Source organism: Parasteatoda tepidariorum, chromosome 7, assembly GCF_043381705.1.
Source record: "Parasteatoda tepidariorum isolate YZ-2023 chromosome 7, CAS_Ptep_4.0, whole genome shotgun sequence".
In the NCBI taxonomy this organism is placed as follows: domain Eukaryota; kingdom Metazoa; phylum Arthropoda; class Arachnida; order Araneae; family Theridiidae; genus Parasteatoda; species Parasteatoda tepidariorum.
Window position 1 is genome coordinate 25,587,417 of NC_092210.1, and position 16,698 is coordinate 25,604,114.

Consider the following 16,698-nt stretch of genomic DNA (forward strand, 5'->3'; position numbering starts at 1 on the left):
TATATATATATATATATAAACAAGTTGAGCAATACTTATTTATCCTCAAATTTCTTTTTTAAATCGAAAACAAACTTTATTGGGAACAAAAACAAACACATAAATACAAAGAATATATATTCGTCGCCAAGAGGAAAATCCAGTCCAGGCGACAAAGAAAGGTAATACAATAAATTTAAAAAGAAATTTAAAAAAAAAGGGGGGATATTACAATCATAAATTATTTTGCTCATCATAAGACATCATATATTGTTGAACACTGTAATAATAGAAAAAAAAATACATGAGACTATATAAAAAATAACAAAGGTAACATAAGAAATTCATTTGGATTGGCACAAGACTGGTATAAAAAATCAAATGGTTCTTTCAAAGTGAAAAAGAGAGATCTAAATCGTCAATGTTCATCACAAATTGAAATAAAGCAAGATTAAAAGAAGAATAGATTTGGATATTTTGCAACTGAAATGGTAATTTATTATATAATTTAGGTGCTAAGTAAAAAACTGTTTTCGTGAAATTTCTTTTGTAAAGTGGGGAATCTCATATATTTCAGTTGGTCTCCTTTCAGACGCATTAGTTTTTAATTTGCATATTAATTTGCATATTAAGTTATTGTTGCGTAAATGAAGTAAAATACGAAAAAATACATTATGGCGAAATGGTAATAGATTAATTCTTGTATATATATTGGTTGAGTAGTTATACTTGAATCATTTATATTTAGAGAATTAATAATCTTGAAGCATTTATTCTGAACTAAGATTAAAGGAAGTAAATTAGTTTTATATTCACCGCCATATTGCACCATATTTAATTAAGGAATAAAACCAAGAATAATAGGTGCTTTCGCAAAATTAAAATGAATTTTATTCTTAAGGTGATAAAATTTAACTAAAACAAAACGCAATTTTTTAACTAAATTGTTAATATGTGTTTTCCATTTCAAATTAGAGTCGATATATAGTCCTAAATATTTGATATTATTTACGGATTGTAGAATGTAGCATTGACAATTTTCTTTAGTACTTTTAAAGGAGAGAGAGGGGAATTTTAAATTTAAGTTAAATTCTGATTTTCTTAAACTGAAATAAATATATTTAGTTTCATTTAGATTTAAATTTAAGTCATTTACTGTATACCATTTTGAAATTACGCGTAAATCAGTTTCAATTCGAAAAATTAGTTGATTTAAATCAGTGCAAGAATACAAAATTACGGAATCATCAGCATATGTTATTTACCAAAAAGTTTGAGTTGATAAAAGTCATTGATGAATATAATAAACAATAAGGGTCTTAGAATAGATCCTTGAGGAACACCATGTTTTGAAAAAATATAATTACTGAAATTACTTCGGATTTTAACTCTATGTTCTCTGTTTGAAAGATATGAAATAAACCAATTTAAAATAATTCCTCTGAAACCAGCAAATTCTAATTTTTTGATTAAAAGATTGTCATTGACATTATAGAAAGCTTTTGATATATCAAGAATTATAGCTACTGTTATCTTATTTTCAGCAATACTATTATGAATAAATTTTGAAAATTCCAAAGGAGCTTTTTCTGTACTTTTGCCTTTAATAAATTTATGTTGATTTTCAGAGAAAAAATTTGTATGTTTTAAATAATTATACATTTTATCAGTTAGAGCTTTTTCAATGATTTTGGAAAAAACAGGTAATATTAAAATTGGTCTATAGCTTGATAAGCAATTTTTATCACCGGTTTCAAAAATAGGAGTTATGGTTGCTCTTCTTAAAGAAGTTGGAAAAATGGATGACTTGGTTGAAGTATTGATGAAATTAGTTATAAAATTTATATTATTATATTTATATCAATTATAATAGTATTTGCAAACACTGTTGAACATTTTTAGGGTATTAACCTGTAGGCAACTTTTTTTCAAGCTGTTTTTATCAACAATATTATCAGTTTGCTACAGTTGATAAAAAAACATTATAAAACACAATTGATAAAAACATATCTAAACAATAGTGTGTCTACGTGTGAGTTTTTGAGAGATAGTGATAGCCGGTAAACTTTCTTACAGCAAGATAAAGATCACGTGTTTAAGAAAAATATTGCCAAACATTTAATTTTTTTCATTATAAACAATCTTTAAATTAAGACCAGAACCATTGAAATATTGAATTTTATTCAAACATTTTTATGTTTCCTATAATTGTTAATTTCACAGATATTATCACTTACATTGTGAAACAATTTGCTTTACATTTCACCCACGTGATACCGTTTCGATAAAATAATATATTTAGTAAAAAGAAAAATCAACCACTTTTAAGCCTTTATAAACCTTTTAAAACCTTATTTGAAATCAATTGAATTTAAGAAGTTTTTGTAAATGCTTTATATTAAAATAGTCATTTACTAAAGGACTTTTTCTTGAGACGTTTTTAATTTAAATTATTATTGGTTAATTATTATTATATTGTTAGTATTTATTCCAGTCCAAATTTTCCAAAGAAAAAATGCAATCTTAGATTTCAAACATGGATAAAATCATATCATTACCATCATATCATTACAATCATATTATCATCGACATATAGACAAAAAAAATATTTAATAGTTAATAATACATAATAAAAAGTTAGAATCATTCAAAAAATGGGGAAAAAGTGAAAAATTGAGGATGCTTGTACAATATTTCAATAAAAAAATGTTTATGCATTTATTAATATATTTTTAACAGCAATATCAGCAGTGCAGCATATTTCTAATATTAGATGTAAATAAACGCGTTCTTGCGTTTCCATTTAGGTTTCGGTAAATCAATCGAAAAAAAGTAGTTTTTGTATTTTGTATTTATTTCTTTTCGTTTTTAATTTCGTGTTTGTTAGTTTGCTTTGTTAGAAAATGGTCAAAATCGATTAAAGATTCGATGGCGAGAAATTCTGCATGCACAGTTTAGGGAACGAAATTTTCAGTGGCATCATGAGCAGAACTTGAAACGAAATTTAAGGAAACTAATCAGTTGGAAATTTAAAGAAACTAATCAGTTGGAAATTTAAGGAAACTAATCAGTTGGTAATTTAAGGAAACTAATCATCAACAATTTTAATTGAATACCAGCAAGCGCTATCATTGTATGTAAAAATGGCGTAAAAAAACAAAAGATTGTTTTACGAACCAATCAGGTTCGACACAAGCGCGTGACGTCGCTAGCATGTATCCAATTAAATTCGATCCAAAAATTGATTGCTAATAAACCTTACCTGATTGTTGTACACCACTTGATTAGGCCCAACCACCTGATTTAAATCAGATGATCGTGTTTAATCGCGAATTCTTCTTTTCAAGCTACAAGTACCCAAATGGTGATAAATATTTTTTTGGAGATTAAGTTTGTTAGTAATTTCCGAGAATTTTTTTTTAACAATGAATACGTTAATGAATGTTTAATATATTTATTTACATTGAATTATTTTTAAGACATATGCATTTGTTTTGTCCAACTAGTAGTTAATCACACGCAATAAAAATATCAAGTGGGTTAAAATTGAAACAGGCATTTTTTATTTAAATTAGATTAATTAATTTTATTTACCTCAAACTTCACTTACATAATGCTTGAGGTAAATAACTTTCATTTACGACTAGTCTACTTGATACATAATGTAAGAATGTTGAATAATAGAAAAAATATTGATGTTCAAGCTGAGTATGTTTACGTCAATTTACTATTGTCAAAAACGGAGATTGTAGACGTATTAATACCTAATAGCTGTAAACTATAACTAGTGGTAAATAAAGATTATAAATTAATTCACTCATGCTTTTAGAACTGATGACCGATACAAAATGAAAAAAGTGAAAATTATCTCTTATAAAAGTGATCAAAGGTGAATCTAAATCTGTCCAAAAGTCTATTTATCTGTGCGACTTTGTCATTCAAAATTAGTTGAAGATTATTGGTGACAATATAACACTTTTATGACAATAATTTTAAATTGTTGCGATGCAAGCAGCTTGCTCATTCAAGAAGAATTGGCTTACATTTAAATTATTCTTTGCAATATTGCATTTTAGAAAGCTCTTCAGCTTTAATGAAGTCGCATGTCATTGTTAACCCCTTATTGCGTAATTCATCCAAAAATAAAGAAGAGAAATGTTTGGTACTTTAATAATATTTTTTACAACATCTTATTTAACTTTCCGTTAAAGATGGCTACGTAGTTTATAGTAAAATATCGGTTGAATTCCGTTATCTATTCCGAAAATAACATGTCAGCACAACAGACAATTACACGACAAGGCTTTCTCAATGGGCCTAATGCGAGCAGTTCGTAGCAAAATTTTGCCATCGCTTCATTTCCCTGGATCTAAGATTTTTTTTCCTACCCAATACAACTACCTATGGTACGGTTGCTTTTTTTTCCTTGTTCCTTCTATTTTTTAAAATATAAATTTCTTTTTTTAGCTGGGAAAGCGTCTTTGCATCAATATACAGGAACCATCTAATTTTGTACGATTTAACTACTTTTACAATATCGATATTTAATGCATAGTTCATGATTTTACCTAATTGTCCACATGTTATTTTGTTATTATATTAATATTTCTTAATTTCTGTCACTATTTTATTATCATTGTCATCATTTTTAAATCAATCCTGAATTGTTTTAAATTCAGTGGATAAAGTAATTAAAAGGATTTTTAGGGAAAATATAACTGAAACTTTTTTCGGAGGAACTTCCAAAGTAGTTTCATAATAAGGTAGTATAACAAATTTAAATAAAGCATTCAAATCATTCATTGCATAAAATGTTTATCGAGATTATGATATCTTTCTTTTCAACATTTTTATCTTCAGTTTGAAAATGGCAGTTATATCGCTTTTCCATAAAACCACAGAATTTTTCCATCGGTTTAGAAAATGAATCTTTTAAGAATGATTCATTAGTTTCTTTTCTTTTTTATTTAATAGCTAAGGTCATTGAAACAACCCTTATTTATCAATAATTAATTGTCTCCTTTGAAAATTCATTATTTTATCCCCAAAGTATTTTCCTTCTATCTTAATGCTTAAAGTTTATGAATTCATTATAATTTTTGAAATTTTTTTATTGCACGTTGATTCTTGTATTCCAGAGGTACTTTCCTTCTGTGCTAATGTTCAAGGTCTATAAATCCATTATCATTTTTGACATTTTTTATTATAAATTCTTTTTTTTAACCGATATATATTCCTTCTATCTTAATGTTTAAGGTCTATAAACCCATCACTATTTTTGACATTTTTTTTATTGCCCGTTCATTATTTTATCCCCGAGGTATTCTCCTTCCATCTTAATGATTATAGCCTATAAACTCATTACCTTTTTTGAAATTATTTTTACTGAAAGTTCATTTTTTTTATCCTCGAGGTGCATTCCTTCCTTGTTGAATGATTAAAGTCTATGAATTCATAACCGTTTACGACATGTTTTTTTATTACATGCGAAGAACAAATATAAAAATAAACAGCTTTAATCTTTCGTGCAATACGAACCGTCCTCGAATGAAGCCGAAAGCCAAAAAGTATTTATCTTCTTCAGAATTCATAGTTTAACTATTCTTAAATTGTTATTAATTATTATTTGTTATTTTTTTCTTCAAAATTCCTCTCAAATTATTCGTATATGTCATGCAATTTTGAAAAATTACTACGTGTTCAAAAAAATTGAGCAAAAAGCAAAATAGGAAAGTTAAATTACATTATAATATAAAAAGAGATAGAATACCTTATTTAGTAACGTACATGGCAAACTTGGAGATAAACATAATATATTTTAAAAGCTTTCTTTTAAAATATTAAATTGATATATTATTTGTTATATTAAAATAGTTTTGTATAGAATGTAGAAAAAACAATAGGAGTTATGTTAATGAACATGAGATTATATCTGGCCAATAAGGTATTAAGCATAAAAAATATTCATATATATAAAAAATATTCATATATAGTTCAGCATAAAAAATATTCAAATAGTATAAGAGAAGTACATGTGGTTAATTATTTTGACAATTTACATATTCCGAAGTAATTTTTTTTTCAATTTCCAAATTTTGAAAAGGATTCGTGTAACGTATCATGCTAATCGCATTTATAGTTTTTAATAATATATCACTTAAATATTAACTTTTCAGGCAGTCTTAAGGCCTGGTTTCTTAGCCTGTCGTCCTAAACGTCGGCGTCAGCTGGAAATCAGCGCTAACCTCTGATTGGTCCATTTGTGAGTTTGATAGTATACGTCATCGAACGCTCATCTTGAACTACAATTGCCGTCCAACTCAACTGCAGTTGGATTACAACGTGACGTTAACCACAGAAGCAATGGCGGACAACATCCAACAGCACATTGAAATCAGCCAAGATTTTGATTTTGACATTAAACATAGCTTCTTCATTAAACATAGCACTCTTCATTTAGCTCAGCTATAATGTGTTTTTTCTTGGACAAAGTCATTATTTACTCTCTAAAACACTGGTCGACAATAACAAAATCAATACAAATTCAAAATAAATATTTGTTTACGTTATTAACGCATGCGCAATGAGAGATAATGTCTGCGTTGGACCGACTGCTCACGCTGAGCTAACAAAAAAGTATTTTTTTGGCGTCAGATCTACGTCAACTTTCCGCTGACGCCCAGATAAGGCGTTAGTTCTAAGAAACCAGGCCTTGAGCTAACAAACCAGTATTTTGTTGGCGTCAGCGTGACGTTGACGTCCCGCTGACGCCCAGATAAGGCGCTTGTCCTAAGAAACCAGACCTTTAGTTAGTAGTTCACGATTTTATCAAGAAAAAACTAAACGATCTTACGTGCAACGAAAACTATATCGACGAGTTAAATTTAAGAGTTTTATGTGATTTGTAGTTTTCAAATTCTGTATTAAAAAAAACTTATATAATCATCAATAGGCGCACTTGGTTTCATTTTTGTTTGTTATTTTAAATTTATTTTATAGCAAGAAAAAATTAAATAAAAATAAATAACTAAGTTTTTATTGATATAATTAAATGCAATCTACAAGTATTCTTAAAAATAATCAAATATCTGTTAAGAATGCATGAAAACACTTCGATCAAGTGTGTTTCATTTAGAATTTTCTAATAATATAATGCTGAATAAATAAACATTTGCCTCCCAATTGCAAGATTTTGAAGAAAAAAAAGTAGATTTTCTTTGATTTTCTTTCAAATATGTCATCATATCAGAAAATATTTAAAACAATTTACTTTGAAATAGTTGTATACCTCTTTCACAACCAGGGCGTTGTTTCATCGACTGGAAAGCAGCAAATTGCTAGGTGTAAAAACCAAATGCTAGTTACAAGAAATCTCAGTAGCAAAAATTGCTAGTACTGGCTAGTAGTCTTGATTTTCGATATTTTCCGTCTTTTTTCAAGTTCCGATATTTTTATTACGACGTTATTACGGCACGCAAATTTCAAATAAGAGTGATTACTTCTTCACGCTCTCGATTAACCACGATTCTATCGTTAATCCTCATCTTTTTCCCATCATTTTTTCCGATAATTATTTGTCATTTTTCCGGCAATTCAAATTTCAATTTGATTTTTTTAATTCAACAAATATTGCGACAACCGCAGTTCGAATTTGAGTAATAATTTTTTAACGCGAATAATTAACGGCTAGTTCGTTGTTTATCCACGTCTTTTTCTGATTTCGGTAGTCGTTTATTTTTAACTATTTTTATGGCTTTTTTGCATGGTTTTCCAAAATCCTATACTTTTAACACAATGGTATTACGACCTGTGAATTTCAAATTTGAGTGATAATTTTTGACGAACTCAACTTGAGACGATTCCGGTGTAAATCCACGTCGTTTTTCGATTGTTTTTTCGGGAGTTATTTGGGAAAACAGCATGGTTTATCAAATTCCGTTTTTACAGTACTGTATTTCGACACACGAATTTCGAATTTGAGTTATCACCTGTTGATGTGATTTAGTTGTGAATATTCCATCGTTCATCTACCATTTTTCTACCATTTCCTTGGCAATTATTTTTGTTTTTATGGTCTTTTTCCCTTAGTTTTTCAAAACAACGATTTTTTTTTAAATATGTTACTGCGATACGTAAATATCAAATCAGACTAATCATTTTTTGATTCATTCAATTGCCATTGTAAATCAACTTTAGCTATTACAGTTAATTATTTTGCATCCGTCAGGCAATTTTCACACCGGTTTTAAAAATCTTGATATTTTAAATACGATATTTGTACGATCGACGTATTCGGAATATCGCATTTGAGTATTTAAACTTTCACACAAGCAATAATATTTCTAATATTTTCCACTCAGTGATCGTTTCGTTTTAATAAGTCACACGGCAATTATTATGTTGAATTTTCTGCATCATAAAATGTTTTACGATATCTCTCTGAAAATTGCTTGTATGAAACCTGATTTTACGAATAGTATTTTTCCGCACTAGAAAATTCTGCGACTGGTTTTGAAGGATGAAATCTTGCCCTGTTTACAACGCATTAAAAATTAATTTTTTGCCTTCTTTTGATCCGAAAAAGGAATAAAAATTAATTTATACTACTAGAAAATCCCTTAAATTGTAAAGTTAAGATTTCATATGGCATTTTCTTTTACAAAAAAATAGTGCTTCCCTTTTTTACGTAATTTCAGCAAATTTTTATTGTTTTCATTAAATAAATTCTTATTACAGCTATGGGAGAGAATTCTTATCCCAATAATGGTATTCTTAACACATATCTAAAGGTGACAGAAAGAAAAAATTTGCTAACTACGTGTCGCAACTGCTTGATTGCATTCTTCATAATAACTTGGAGTCATTAAAACTGATTACGTATATATTTCATAGTTTTTCCAAACACAAAAATGCAATAAATTTTTTTTAAAAAAATCCTGCGTTGAAGTAAATTTTTATAGAATTATAGGTTGGAATTCTCATCTCAATTATGGAATTCTAAACAAATCTCAAAAGATGAAAGAAAGAAAAAATTTGCAAACGTGTCGCAACTGTCTCTCTGATTGTATCCTTCATAATAACTTGGGGCCATTGAAACTGATTACTGATGTTTTTATAGTTTTTATAATCACAAAAATGCAATGATTTAAGAATAAATCCCACGTTGAAGTAAATTTAGATAGAATTATCTGCCGGCCAGGTGACCGAGTGGATTTGCTCGCCTGACTGCGGGTTCGAATCCCGCTCTGGATATGGATGTTTCTCTCTGTCTTTGTGCTGTCCTCTGTTGTGTGCGTGTGTATAAGCGGGTTTGTGGCAGTGTGGCGTGGGCAACGTTATTTGCCTCAGTGACTTTGATTCACAGGTGTCCACTGGGTAACGCTAAATGAGTAACAATATCGGCATCTTCATAGGCAAAGATTCAAATTCAGTGCCTGCCATTGGAAAAAAAACATTTAGATAGAATTATCTTAAGTTATTACACACAGATCGAATATAATCACCTCTGACTAAAAAAAATGAACTCACAAAGATAATGCAGTAAGGTTCCGATTACCGTGACAAAATGTGAATAAAAACGTTCCTTTTTTTAACAGGTGATATTGACAACATAAACAGAGAGGTTTATGTCAGTTTCATCGGTCAAACTAATTTTTTGCTAATCCGATTACAATTGGATCAAAATTACGTTAACTTAATGGTGATTATTGTCAGGTGTTAATCAAAAGAATATTCAAAAGTAGTATTTTGCAAACAAAAACTCTCGGTTATCAGTTTGAAATATTGTGCACAAAATATAAGTTAAATATTTCAAATATGAATATTTATAAAATAGGTATATTAATATTGTATTGATTTACTCATATTGTATCATTATTAATATTCTAATGATTTTGATATATTAATATGTATTCACATAAAATTTAATTTTAGGGATTAATTTAATTTTTTGGGATTTGATAGACGAAAGTTTGCTATCAAGAAAAACTTAGAGCAAATGAAGTTTTGCACAAGGCACGTGTGTATTTATTTAGTTTCAATATTAAAGATATTGTTAATAATATTAACTCCAAACCCTAGTGCAAAAAAGTTGATCTATTAATTTAATTGATTTGAACTTGAATGAAATTCAAAGAGAAAATTATTTGTGGTAAGATAGGGAGTAAATTTTATTTGTAAAGAAATAATTAATGTAATTATATTAGTTTAAAAGTATACACTGAAAATCACTGAATTAATGTAACTAAAAAAATATTAATGTAAAAATTACGGTATAGTATTGTACCATAACAATGGACATACAGATGATGCACTCAAAGTGCCGGTACTTTATACCATAATTTAATTTAGAATATTTTTAAAGTGTGTTTTCCGTTTGTATGAAGAAAAAAGCACTTTGGATTTGCAATTAGGGAATGAGTCTCTTGTTTAACAAAAAATAACTAAGTATTTCAACAAAAACTATTGTTCTTTTAATATGATTTAATTTCAAATAACATTAAATTTTGTTGTAAAACCTGAATAAAACCATCGAAACAAGTAGCACAGTAATCTTCACGTAACTAAGCAGTTGAATTTCAAAAGAAAATCCCATAGTTTGCATTTGCATTGCTAAATAACTTTCTGCTGCTTTCTCATACAAGTGAACATTTTCCCTTTAACGCCAAACAGAGATTTTTTATGAAAAAAATTATTAAGTACATAAATAAAAATAAAACGAAATTTAGATATTTCAAGCTTACTCCCCATTTTAATCACAAAGAATTGGGACAAATCAATACTTCAGAATAATAAGAAACATTACATGCCATGAAAAACAAAGAATCACCGAGTAAAAAAGACATTACATGGAATAAATATAAATGTAGCAAAACCATTATTGCATCGCCTTTACCAACGACACTTTAGCTAAGTAAGATAACTGCACTATTTACAGTATCGTTGCTTGAAACGATTTTTAGTTACAAGTAATAACAATGCTTTTTTTTTCTTAAACTAGTAAAAAATGCAAACAAGAGAAAAAAATACTTACTTTTAAAAAATGGGGTTCACATAGAAGTAAGCACTTTTTAATTCCGTTGCATGTAACAAAAGTACAGGAATACCACGGGCTACATTTAATAGTGGTAGTAAATTTACTACAATACTAGTGGCAATTTCATTTATTAAAATATCAATTTGAAGTTAAGAGATATATTATCATAAAAATGCATTCGATTATCAGAAAAATGCATTCAAAATTTCATTACGCAAAATTTAGGGGGGGGGGAACATAAATGTTGAATAATAAAACTTCTTCATTTATTTATTATAATAAGTATCAGTGCTGGACATATTAAATCCATGTTAGACTCAGCGCATTTAGCTTAACATTTTCTCATAAAAAAATATGACCATTCATTTAAAAATATACTCGGAACTAAAATATTTTAATCATTGAAGTACGAAGTACAATGTTTTAAGAATTAATCACCATCAATTAAGAACTATTGTTATCTTTATCTAGTTCATTATTTACCCTGGATATCATAAAATTTGAAGGTATCATCTTGAAATGTGTTTCAAACCTTCGGCTCGAAAACCATGTGAATAAAATAAATATAGTATCTTTTCATTAATTGTAGATTTAAATTCTTTTACAACCCTTATACTAAATTCTCTATCCCACTTCTTATTCTCTTTATGTCCTTAAAATACTTAAAGTGCAAAAATCTTTTTCATCAATAAAATAAAACATTGGAAAAAGCTTATGATGGTAATTATTTTAGAAATCAACAACTGATTTTTTCTCTTTTCCTTATTTTTATTCGAAAATAAAAAGTGTTTTAGGCATAATGAAGTGTTTCTGATAATTTCTAGAATATGGATTCAGTGAATGATTTTTGAATTGTGATAAGATTTTGGTGATAAGACTTTCGTATTTGCGCATCAGGAAATTTTTCATGAGGGAATAAGATAACTTTCCTGGTTTACAGAGAGATGTATAAGGAGACTATAAGATAAGATCCCCCAAAACTGCAGAAAGAGTAGTAAAGTTTACTTTGGTATAAAAGTACTTTAATTAAATTTTTATTGGAATATCTAGAGAAAAGTGAGTGCTGTATTTTTTTCTTTATTTTTCGAATTATTATTATCGTTCATAAACTAGACTTCCTTTTTTAAAAAAATAAGAATTAATAATTTATTGATTTTCTTATAAAATATATTTTGAGTGTTTTTGCTTTAATTCATGTATATTATATCAATTTGAAATATTTATCAAACATTATTGGTTAATAAAAATATTTTTACTAGGTTTCTCTAGTTTACTTAATTTGAGTGAGAAATAAATTATCTAAACTAATAAAATTAAAAATTAATTAATAGAAAATAGTGTGGGTCATGTATAGTAATTTTGTCCTGAAAAGTTTTCTGAAATTTTCACTATAATTTTTTTATATAATCTCTCACACTGTGAAAAAAAAAGTATGATCAAAACTACCAGAATATGGTCAATTTTATCGTGTTCCTGGCTCTATGGGAACGTCAGAAAGTTCGGTAATTTTTACCGGATAGCTTTAATAATAGTTTTAGTAAAATTAGAAATAAAATATTATTTTATAACATATGATAAAATTTGGTAAATATTGTTAAATTTGGTACTTTTGTCATGATAACTTACAGCATGGTAGAAAAAACTTTAATAAATTTGCTTTACAGTTTTGTATTTTCTACTAAATGTGTGGTAATAGAAACTATAATTTTGAAAACCGGAGTTTCCAGTAAACCGGAACCCCAAGAACGGAAAGGTATAAGTACCATATATTTTATTTTTATTAACCATACTTAAGAAAACTGTGATTATTATTCAGTATGGTAATTATTTCCTATTTCTTCTCCTCAGTGCGTATTTAGTAAAAGTAAAAATGTAAAAAAAAAACTGTGTTATTTTTTTAAAAACAGAGTATTTTTTAGTTTATAGTATTAAATTATGTTTTAAACTAAGCTGTTTTTAAAAGTCTCATTTCTGTGATTATGTAAAACTTAAAAATTATGGTAGCGTTTCAATATGCTCGAGCGACATTAATAAAATTGTGATAACTTCGCAGTATTATGTTACATTGAATTCGTGTTTTCGAAAAATTTCTATCTCTGACGAAGTGATTCATTATCTACTGACTAATAGTTTCTTTTTAAATAACTGTTTTTTTTTAAACTAAAAAGCTATCAAGTATTTATTCCAAATAAGTTTTGGAAATTTCAGAAAAAATGCTAATGGAAGATGTATAATATCGTGATGACGCAAGAAATGAAAAAAAACGTTAAGACTAAAATATTAAATTGATAGGCATCGCTGCTTCCAATTTAAAAAAGAAGTATTGGCAACCACTATCAACCCGTTTCTCGGTTCATCTTTTATTATTAGAATTCATTATACACAGTTACCATGTTTTCATTCATGAAATAACATTTAATGATACCTGCATTTGTGTGAAATAAATAAAAGTAAAAATAAATTTGCCCGGAATCAGCTGGAAATAAAAATAGAAATTTTTAAGAATAAGTCAAAAGTTAATAAGTTAAAGAAAAAGTACTTTACTCTTAAAAATAGTTCAATTTAATATTTATTTAAGTATCCAAGTTGAAAAATGTCCAAAGTATTCATAACTTTCCAATCTAAAGTTAAATCTAACTTTCTATTTATTGCTTAAATGTGAGCATTTTTTTTAACGCAGCATCTTTACTGAAATCACAAAATATTCTTCAAGTAAATATTAATTTTTCAAAATAAACTTTAGTCCTGTATTTCAAATTTGATATACATGTTCGTTGCAGAGCAGAATTATTTTCCAGAGGTTCAGCTTGTGGTGTTTATAAAATTTCTTCTTAAAAAAATCAAATATTTTTAATCTTTAATTTTATGGGTATTGATTGAATGTTTTAGTTTAATGTAAAATTCCCCATTTTAATCCTATATAACTCCAGATGCCAAGAGGTAAGGAGCTCTTCACTTACAATTTAAAGATTATCAGATTATGCATGTTAGGGATATTTCACACATTTTAGTTAGTTACCGTACGCCCTCGTACGTAAGATTAAAGCAATTTCGCATGTTCGCGTTTATTTTAGATGCTACGTATCTTTACGTTATGTTGACGCGATTTACACTACAAGAGCAGAGTTACAAGCACACTATTTATAACTGTTAAATGCTGTTTTCTGTTTAAGCCTATCTTCTAACTAAAAACATGGACATGGAATGCAAATTTGAAGAAATGTTTTGATCAAATTTAGAAATAAGTGATCATTCAATAAATAAATAATTTTATTAATTTTTGTTTAACATTATGATTGTCTAATTGCACTAGTTCCATAAGAAACTAGATATATTTTCGCTATTTAAAAATCTTAAATTATATTTATTTTAACAATACGATTTTGTTAAAAGAAGTAAGATAATAAAATTCTTTTAAATCTTAATAATAATAAGCTGCATTCTTTATCGCTGAATTCAACGAAATCTATAAACTTCCAAATTTTTCTGCTCACAGAACCGCAATTTTACGTATTGTAAAGAATCTTGAATCGTATGCCACAGCAAAGACATAATCTGCATCCATTCAAAATGTTTGTTTTGATTTTGTAGTTAAAATGAAATCCCACTATGTAAAAGTTAAAATGATATCCCACTACGTAAGCGTTTTTTCCTCAAGGATTTTTGAAAAATCTCTTATTTTCACTTACGTAAGTTAGATATTTTTTCATGGGCACATGCGCATATCCCCTGCGCTTGCAAAGTTGCGCATGCTCACTAGAAGTGCGCATGCGCAATTACTTGAAATCTTAGGCACGGAAGCGTATGGAAACTAATGTAAATTTCCGAAATTTCCCTTTTGTTTACTATGAATCCGAGACGCAAACAAACCAATCAGACATTTATGCGCTTCAATCTTGGTTATTTCAATTAGAAATGATTTCAAGTAAAATAATTTCGAGGCGAGATAATGAAATTGAAAATAAACCTGACTGGAAAATGATTTATTTTAGAATGACGCGCAAAAACTAGGTAGACGGTGTGTGTACATTTGCCACGGTAGAAAGATTAGCTCTTAGTTGGCAAGCGTTCTTTTCTTAATGAATGATCTTCTTACTGGCTAAGATTTTTTTAAAGTAACTCAACTATTAACTAAATTAACGTGTTTTTAAAACATATATAAAAAGTTCGATGATTTTTGAAGAAAAAAAAAACATTACTTACTGAAATAATTGTATTAAGTTAGATAAAAATGTATTTCAGTGAGCAATTCAAGATTCATTTTTTTATATTTATCTTGATTTTTATTGAAATTATTGATTTTCAAACATTGAGAGGATGATTTTCAAATTATTGGATATTAATTGTTGAAAGGATGTTTTTCAAATTATTGGTTCTCACTTATTGAAAGGATGATTTTCAAATTATTGGTTTTTAATTGTTGAAAGGATGATTTTCAAATTACTGGCTTTCAATTATTGAAAGGATGATTTTCAAATTATTGGTTTTTAATTGTTGAAAGGATAAATAAATGATGATTTGAAAATGGCCAGTTAATAATTTCTAATTTTTAGACGATGGGATTGAAAAGCTTTGATGATTCCAGGCCTACGACTTGGCTAGATGACCTTCTCAATGAAGAAAAAAATGCAATAAAAGAGGTGAATAAATTAAAAATACATATAAATCTTAATTTAAAACATTAGTAATTAGCATAATTGTGTAAAATATCATGTTATTTTAAGTATTATCTTTATTGCTTCAGTGCAATTCATTTTTACTTGTAAAAAAAATTAAGTAAATATAAATTTCACTCAATTGTTTCTTTTCGTTAAAAATGTTTAATCATATTTAATTTATAGGAAATTAAGTATTTTTAAAAATCATAAATTTTATATTTTAATCTATTTCAGTTAAAAAAACGCACCTTGCCTGAGCTATCTAATAAGATGTTGGATGATCCTAGTTTATTTTATCGCTTTTTAAAAGGTAAACCTTTAATGCTTTTTGCAAGACATCTTTGAAAACAATAAAATCATTCAATCTTAAACTTAATTATAAACAAGCAACAAAAAACTATTTTTTTTTTTGTACTTTACAAGAGCGAAGCAAAATGTTTTTTTTACTGAAATGACCACGCTGATGTAAGAAACAACTTTTAAAAGAAAAACAAAACAATACTTTTAATAAAATTTACACACACCGTTATTCTAAAAACTCAAAATCTATATCGTACACAAGAACTGCTGTTGCCAAAACATGGAATACTAAATATGTAATAAGAATATAATTAATGTTCACGTGCACACTTTTACACTCGACCATCCTGACTTTTGGACGACCTCGTCCCTTCAAAACAAGTTATAATCCTTCAAGTAATGCGGCACTTTTTTACATCTCTTTGGTCTACTGTTATCTCGGCTTAAATTTTTATTTGGATCGTCGTTGCATTGATTTGTACTGTTGTTGTCGTTTATAGGTTCACAAGCAATGAAGTTTTCCTTACTTCCAGTAATATTGTCCTCATCATCAAACAGATCTTCGTCGTTGACCAGATGAAATAGTTCCATTTGCGAAGCGTGGGCGGTAGTCGTATAATTATGTTGCCGTCTTCTTCCTTGTCCAACTACGCGTAAATCAGTAACTTGATAAGTGTCGGATGGTAATATTTTGATGACTGTAAGGGCGCTTTTTCATTACACGAC

The 16,698-nt window shown here is 27.8% G+C and overlaps 1 protein-coding gene across 7 annotated transcripts in view; it reads left to right on the forward strand.

The window, feature by feature from the left end:
* Positions 1 to 11,870: 11,870 nt before the first annotated feature.
* Positions 11,871 to 16,698, forward strand: part of LOC107438704 (SEC14-like protein 2) — a 29,925-nt gene continuing 25,097 nt past the window's right edge. For 4 of the 7 annotated variants that reach the window (XR_011637232.1, XM_071183199.1, XM_071183203.1 and 1 more), the window contains exons 1-3: positions 11,871 to 12,070; positions 15,568 to 15,654; positions 15,907 to 15,982. Coding sequence is in view for 6 of the 7 variants with exons in the window: in XM_071183199.1 (XP_071039300.1) it covers positions 15,571 to 15,654; positions 15,907 to 15,982 (160 nt within the window). In the remaining variant the exon portion in view is untranslated. Of the gene's footprint in view, positions 12,071 to 12,678; positions 12,768 to 15,567; positions 15,655 to 15,906; positions 15,983 to 16,698 lie in introns of all 7 variants that reach the window. The other 3 variants (XM_071183200.1, XM_071183202.1, XM_071183204.1) reach the window with 3 other exon arrangements.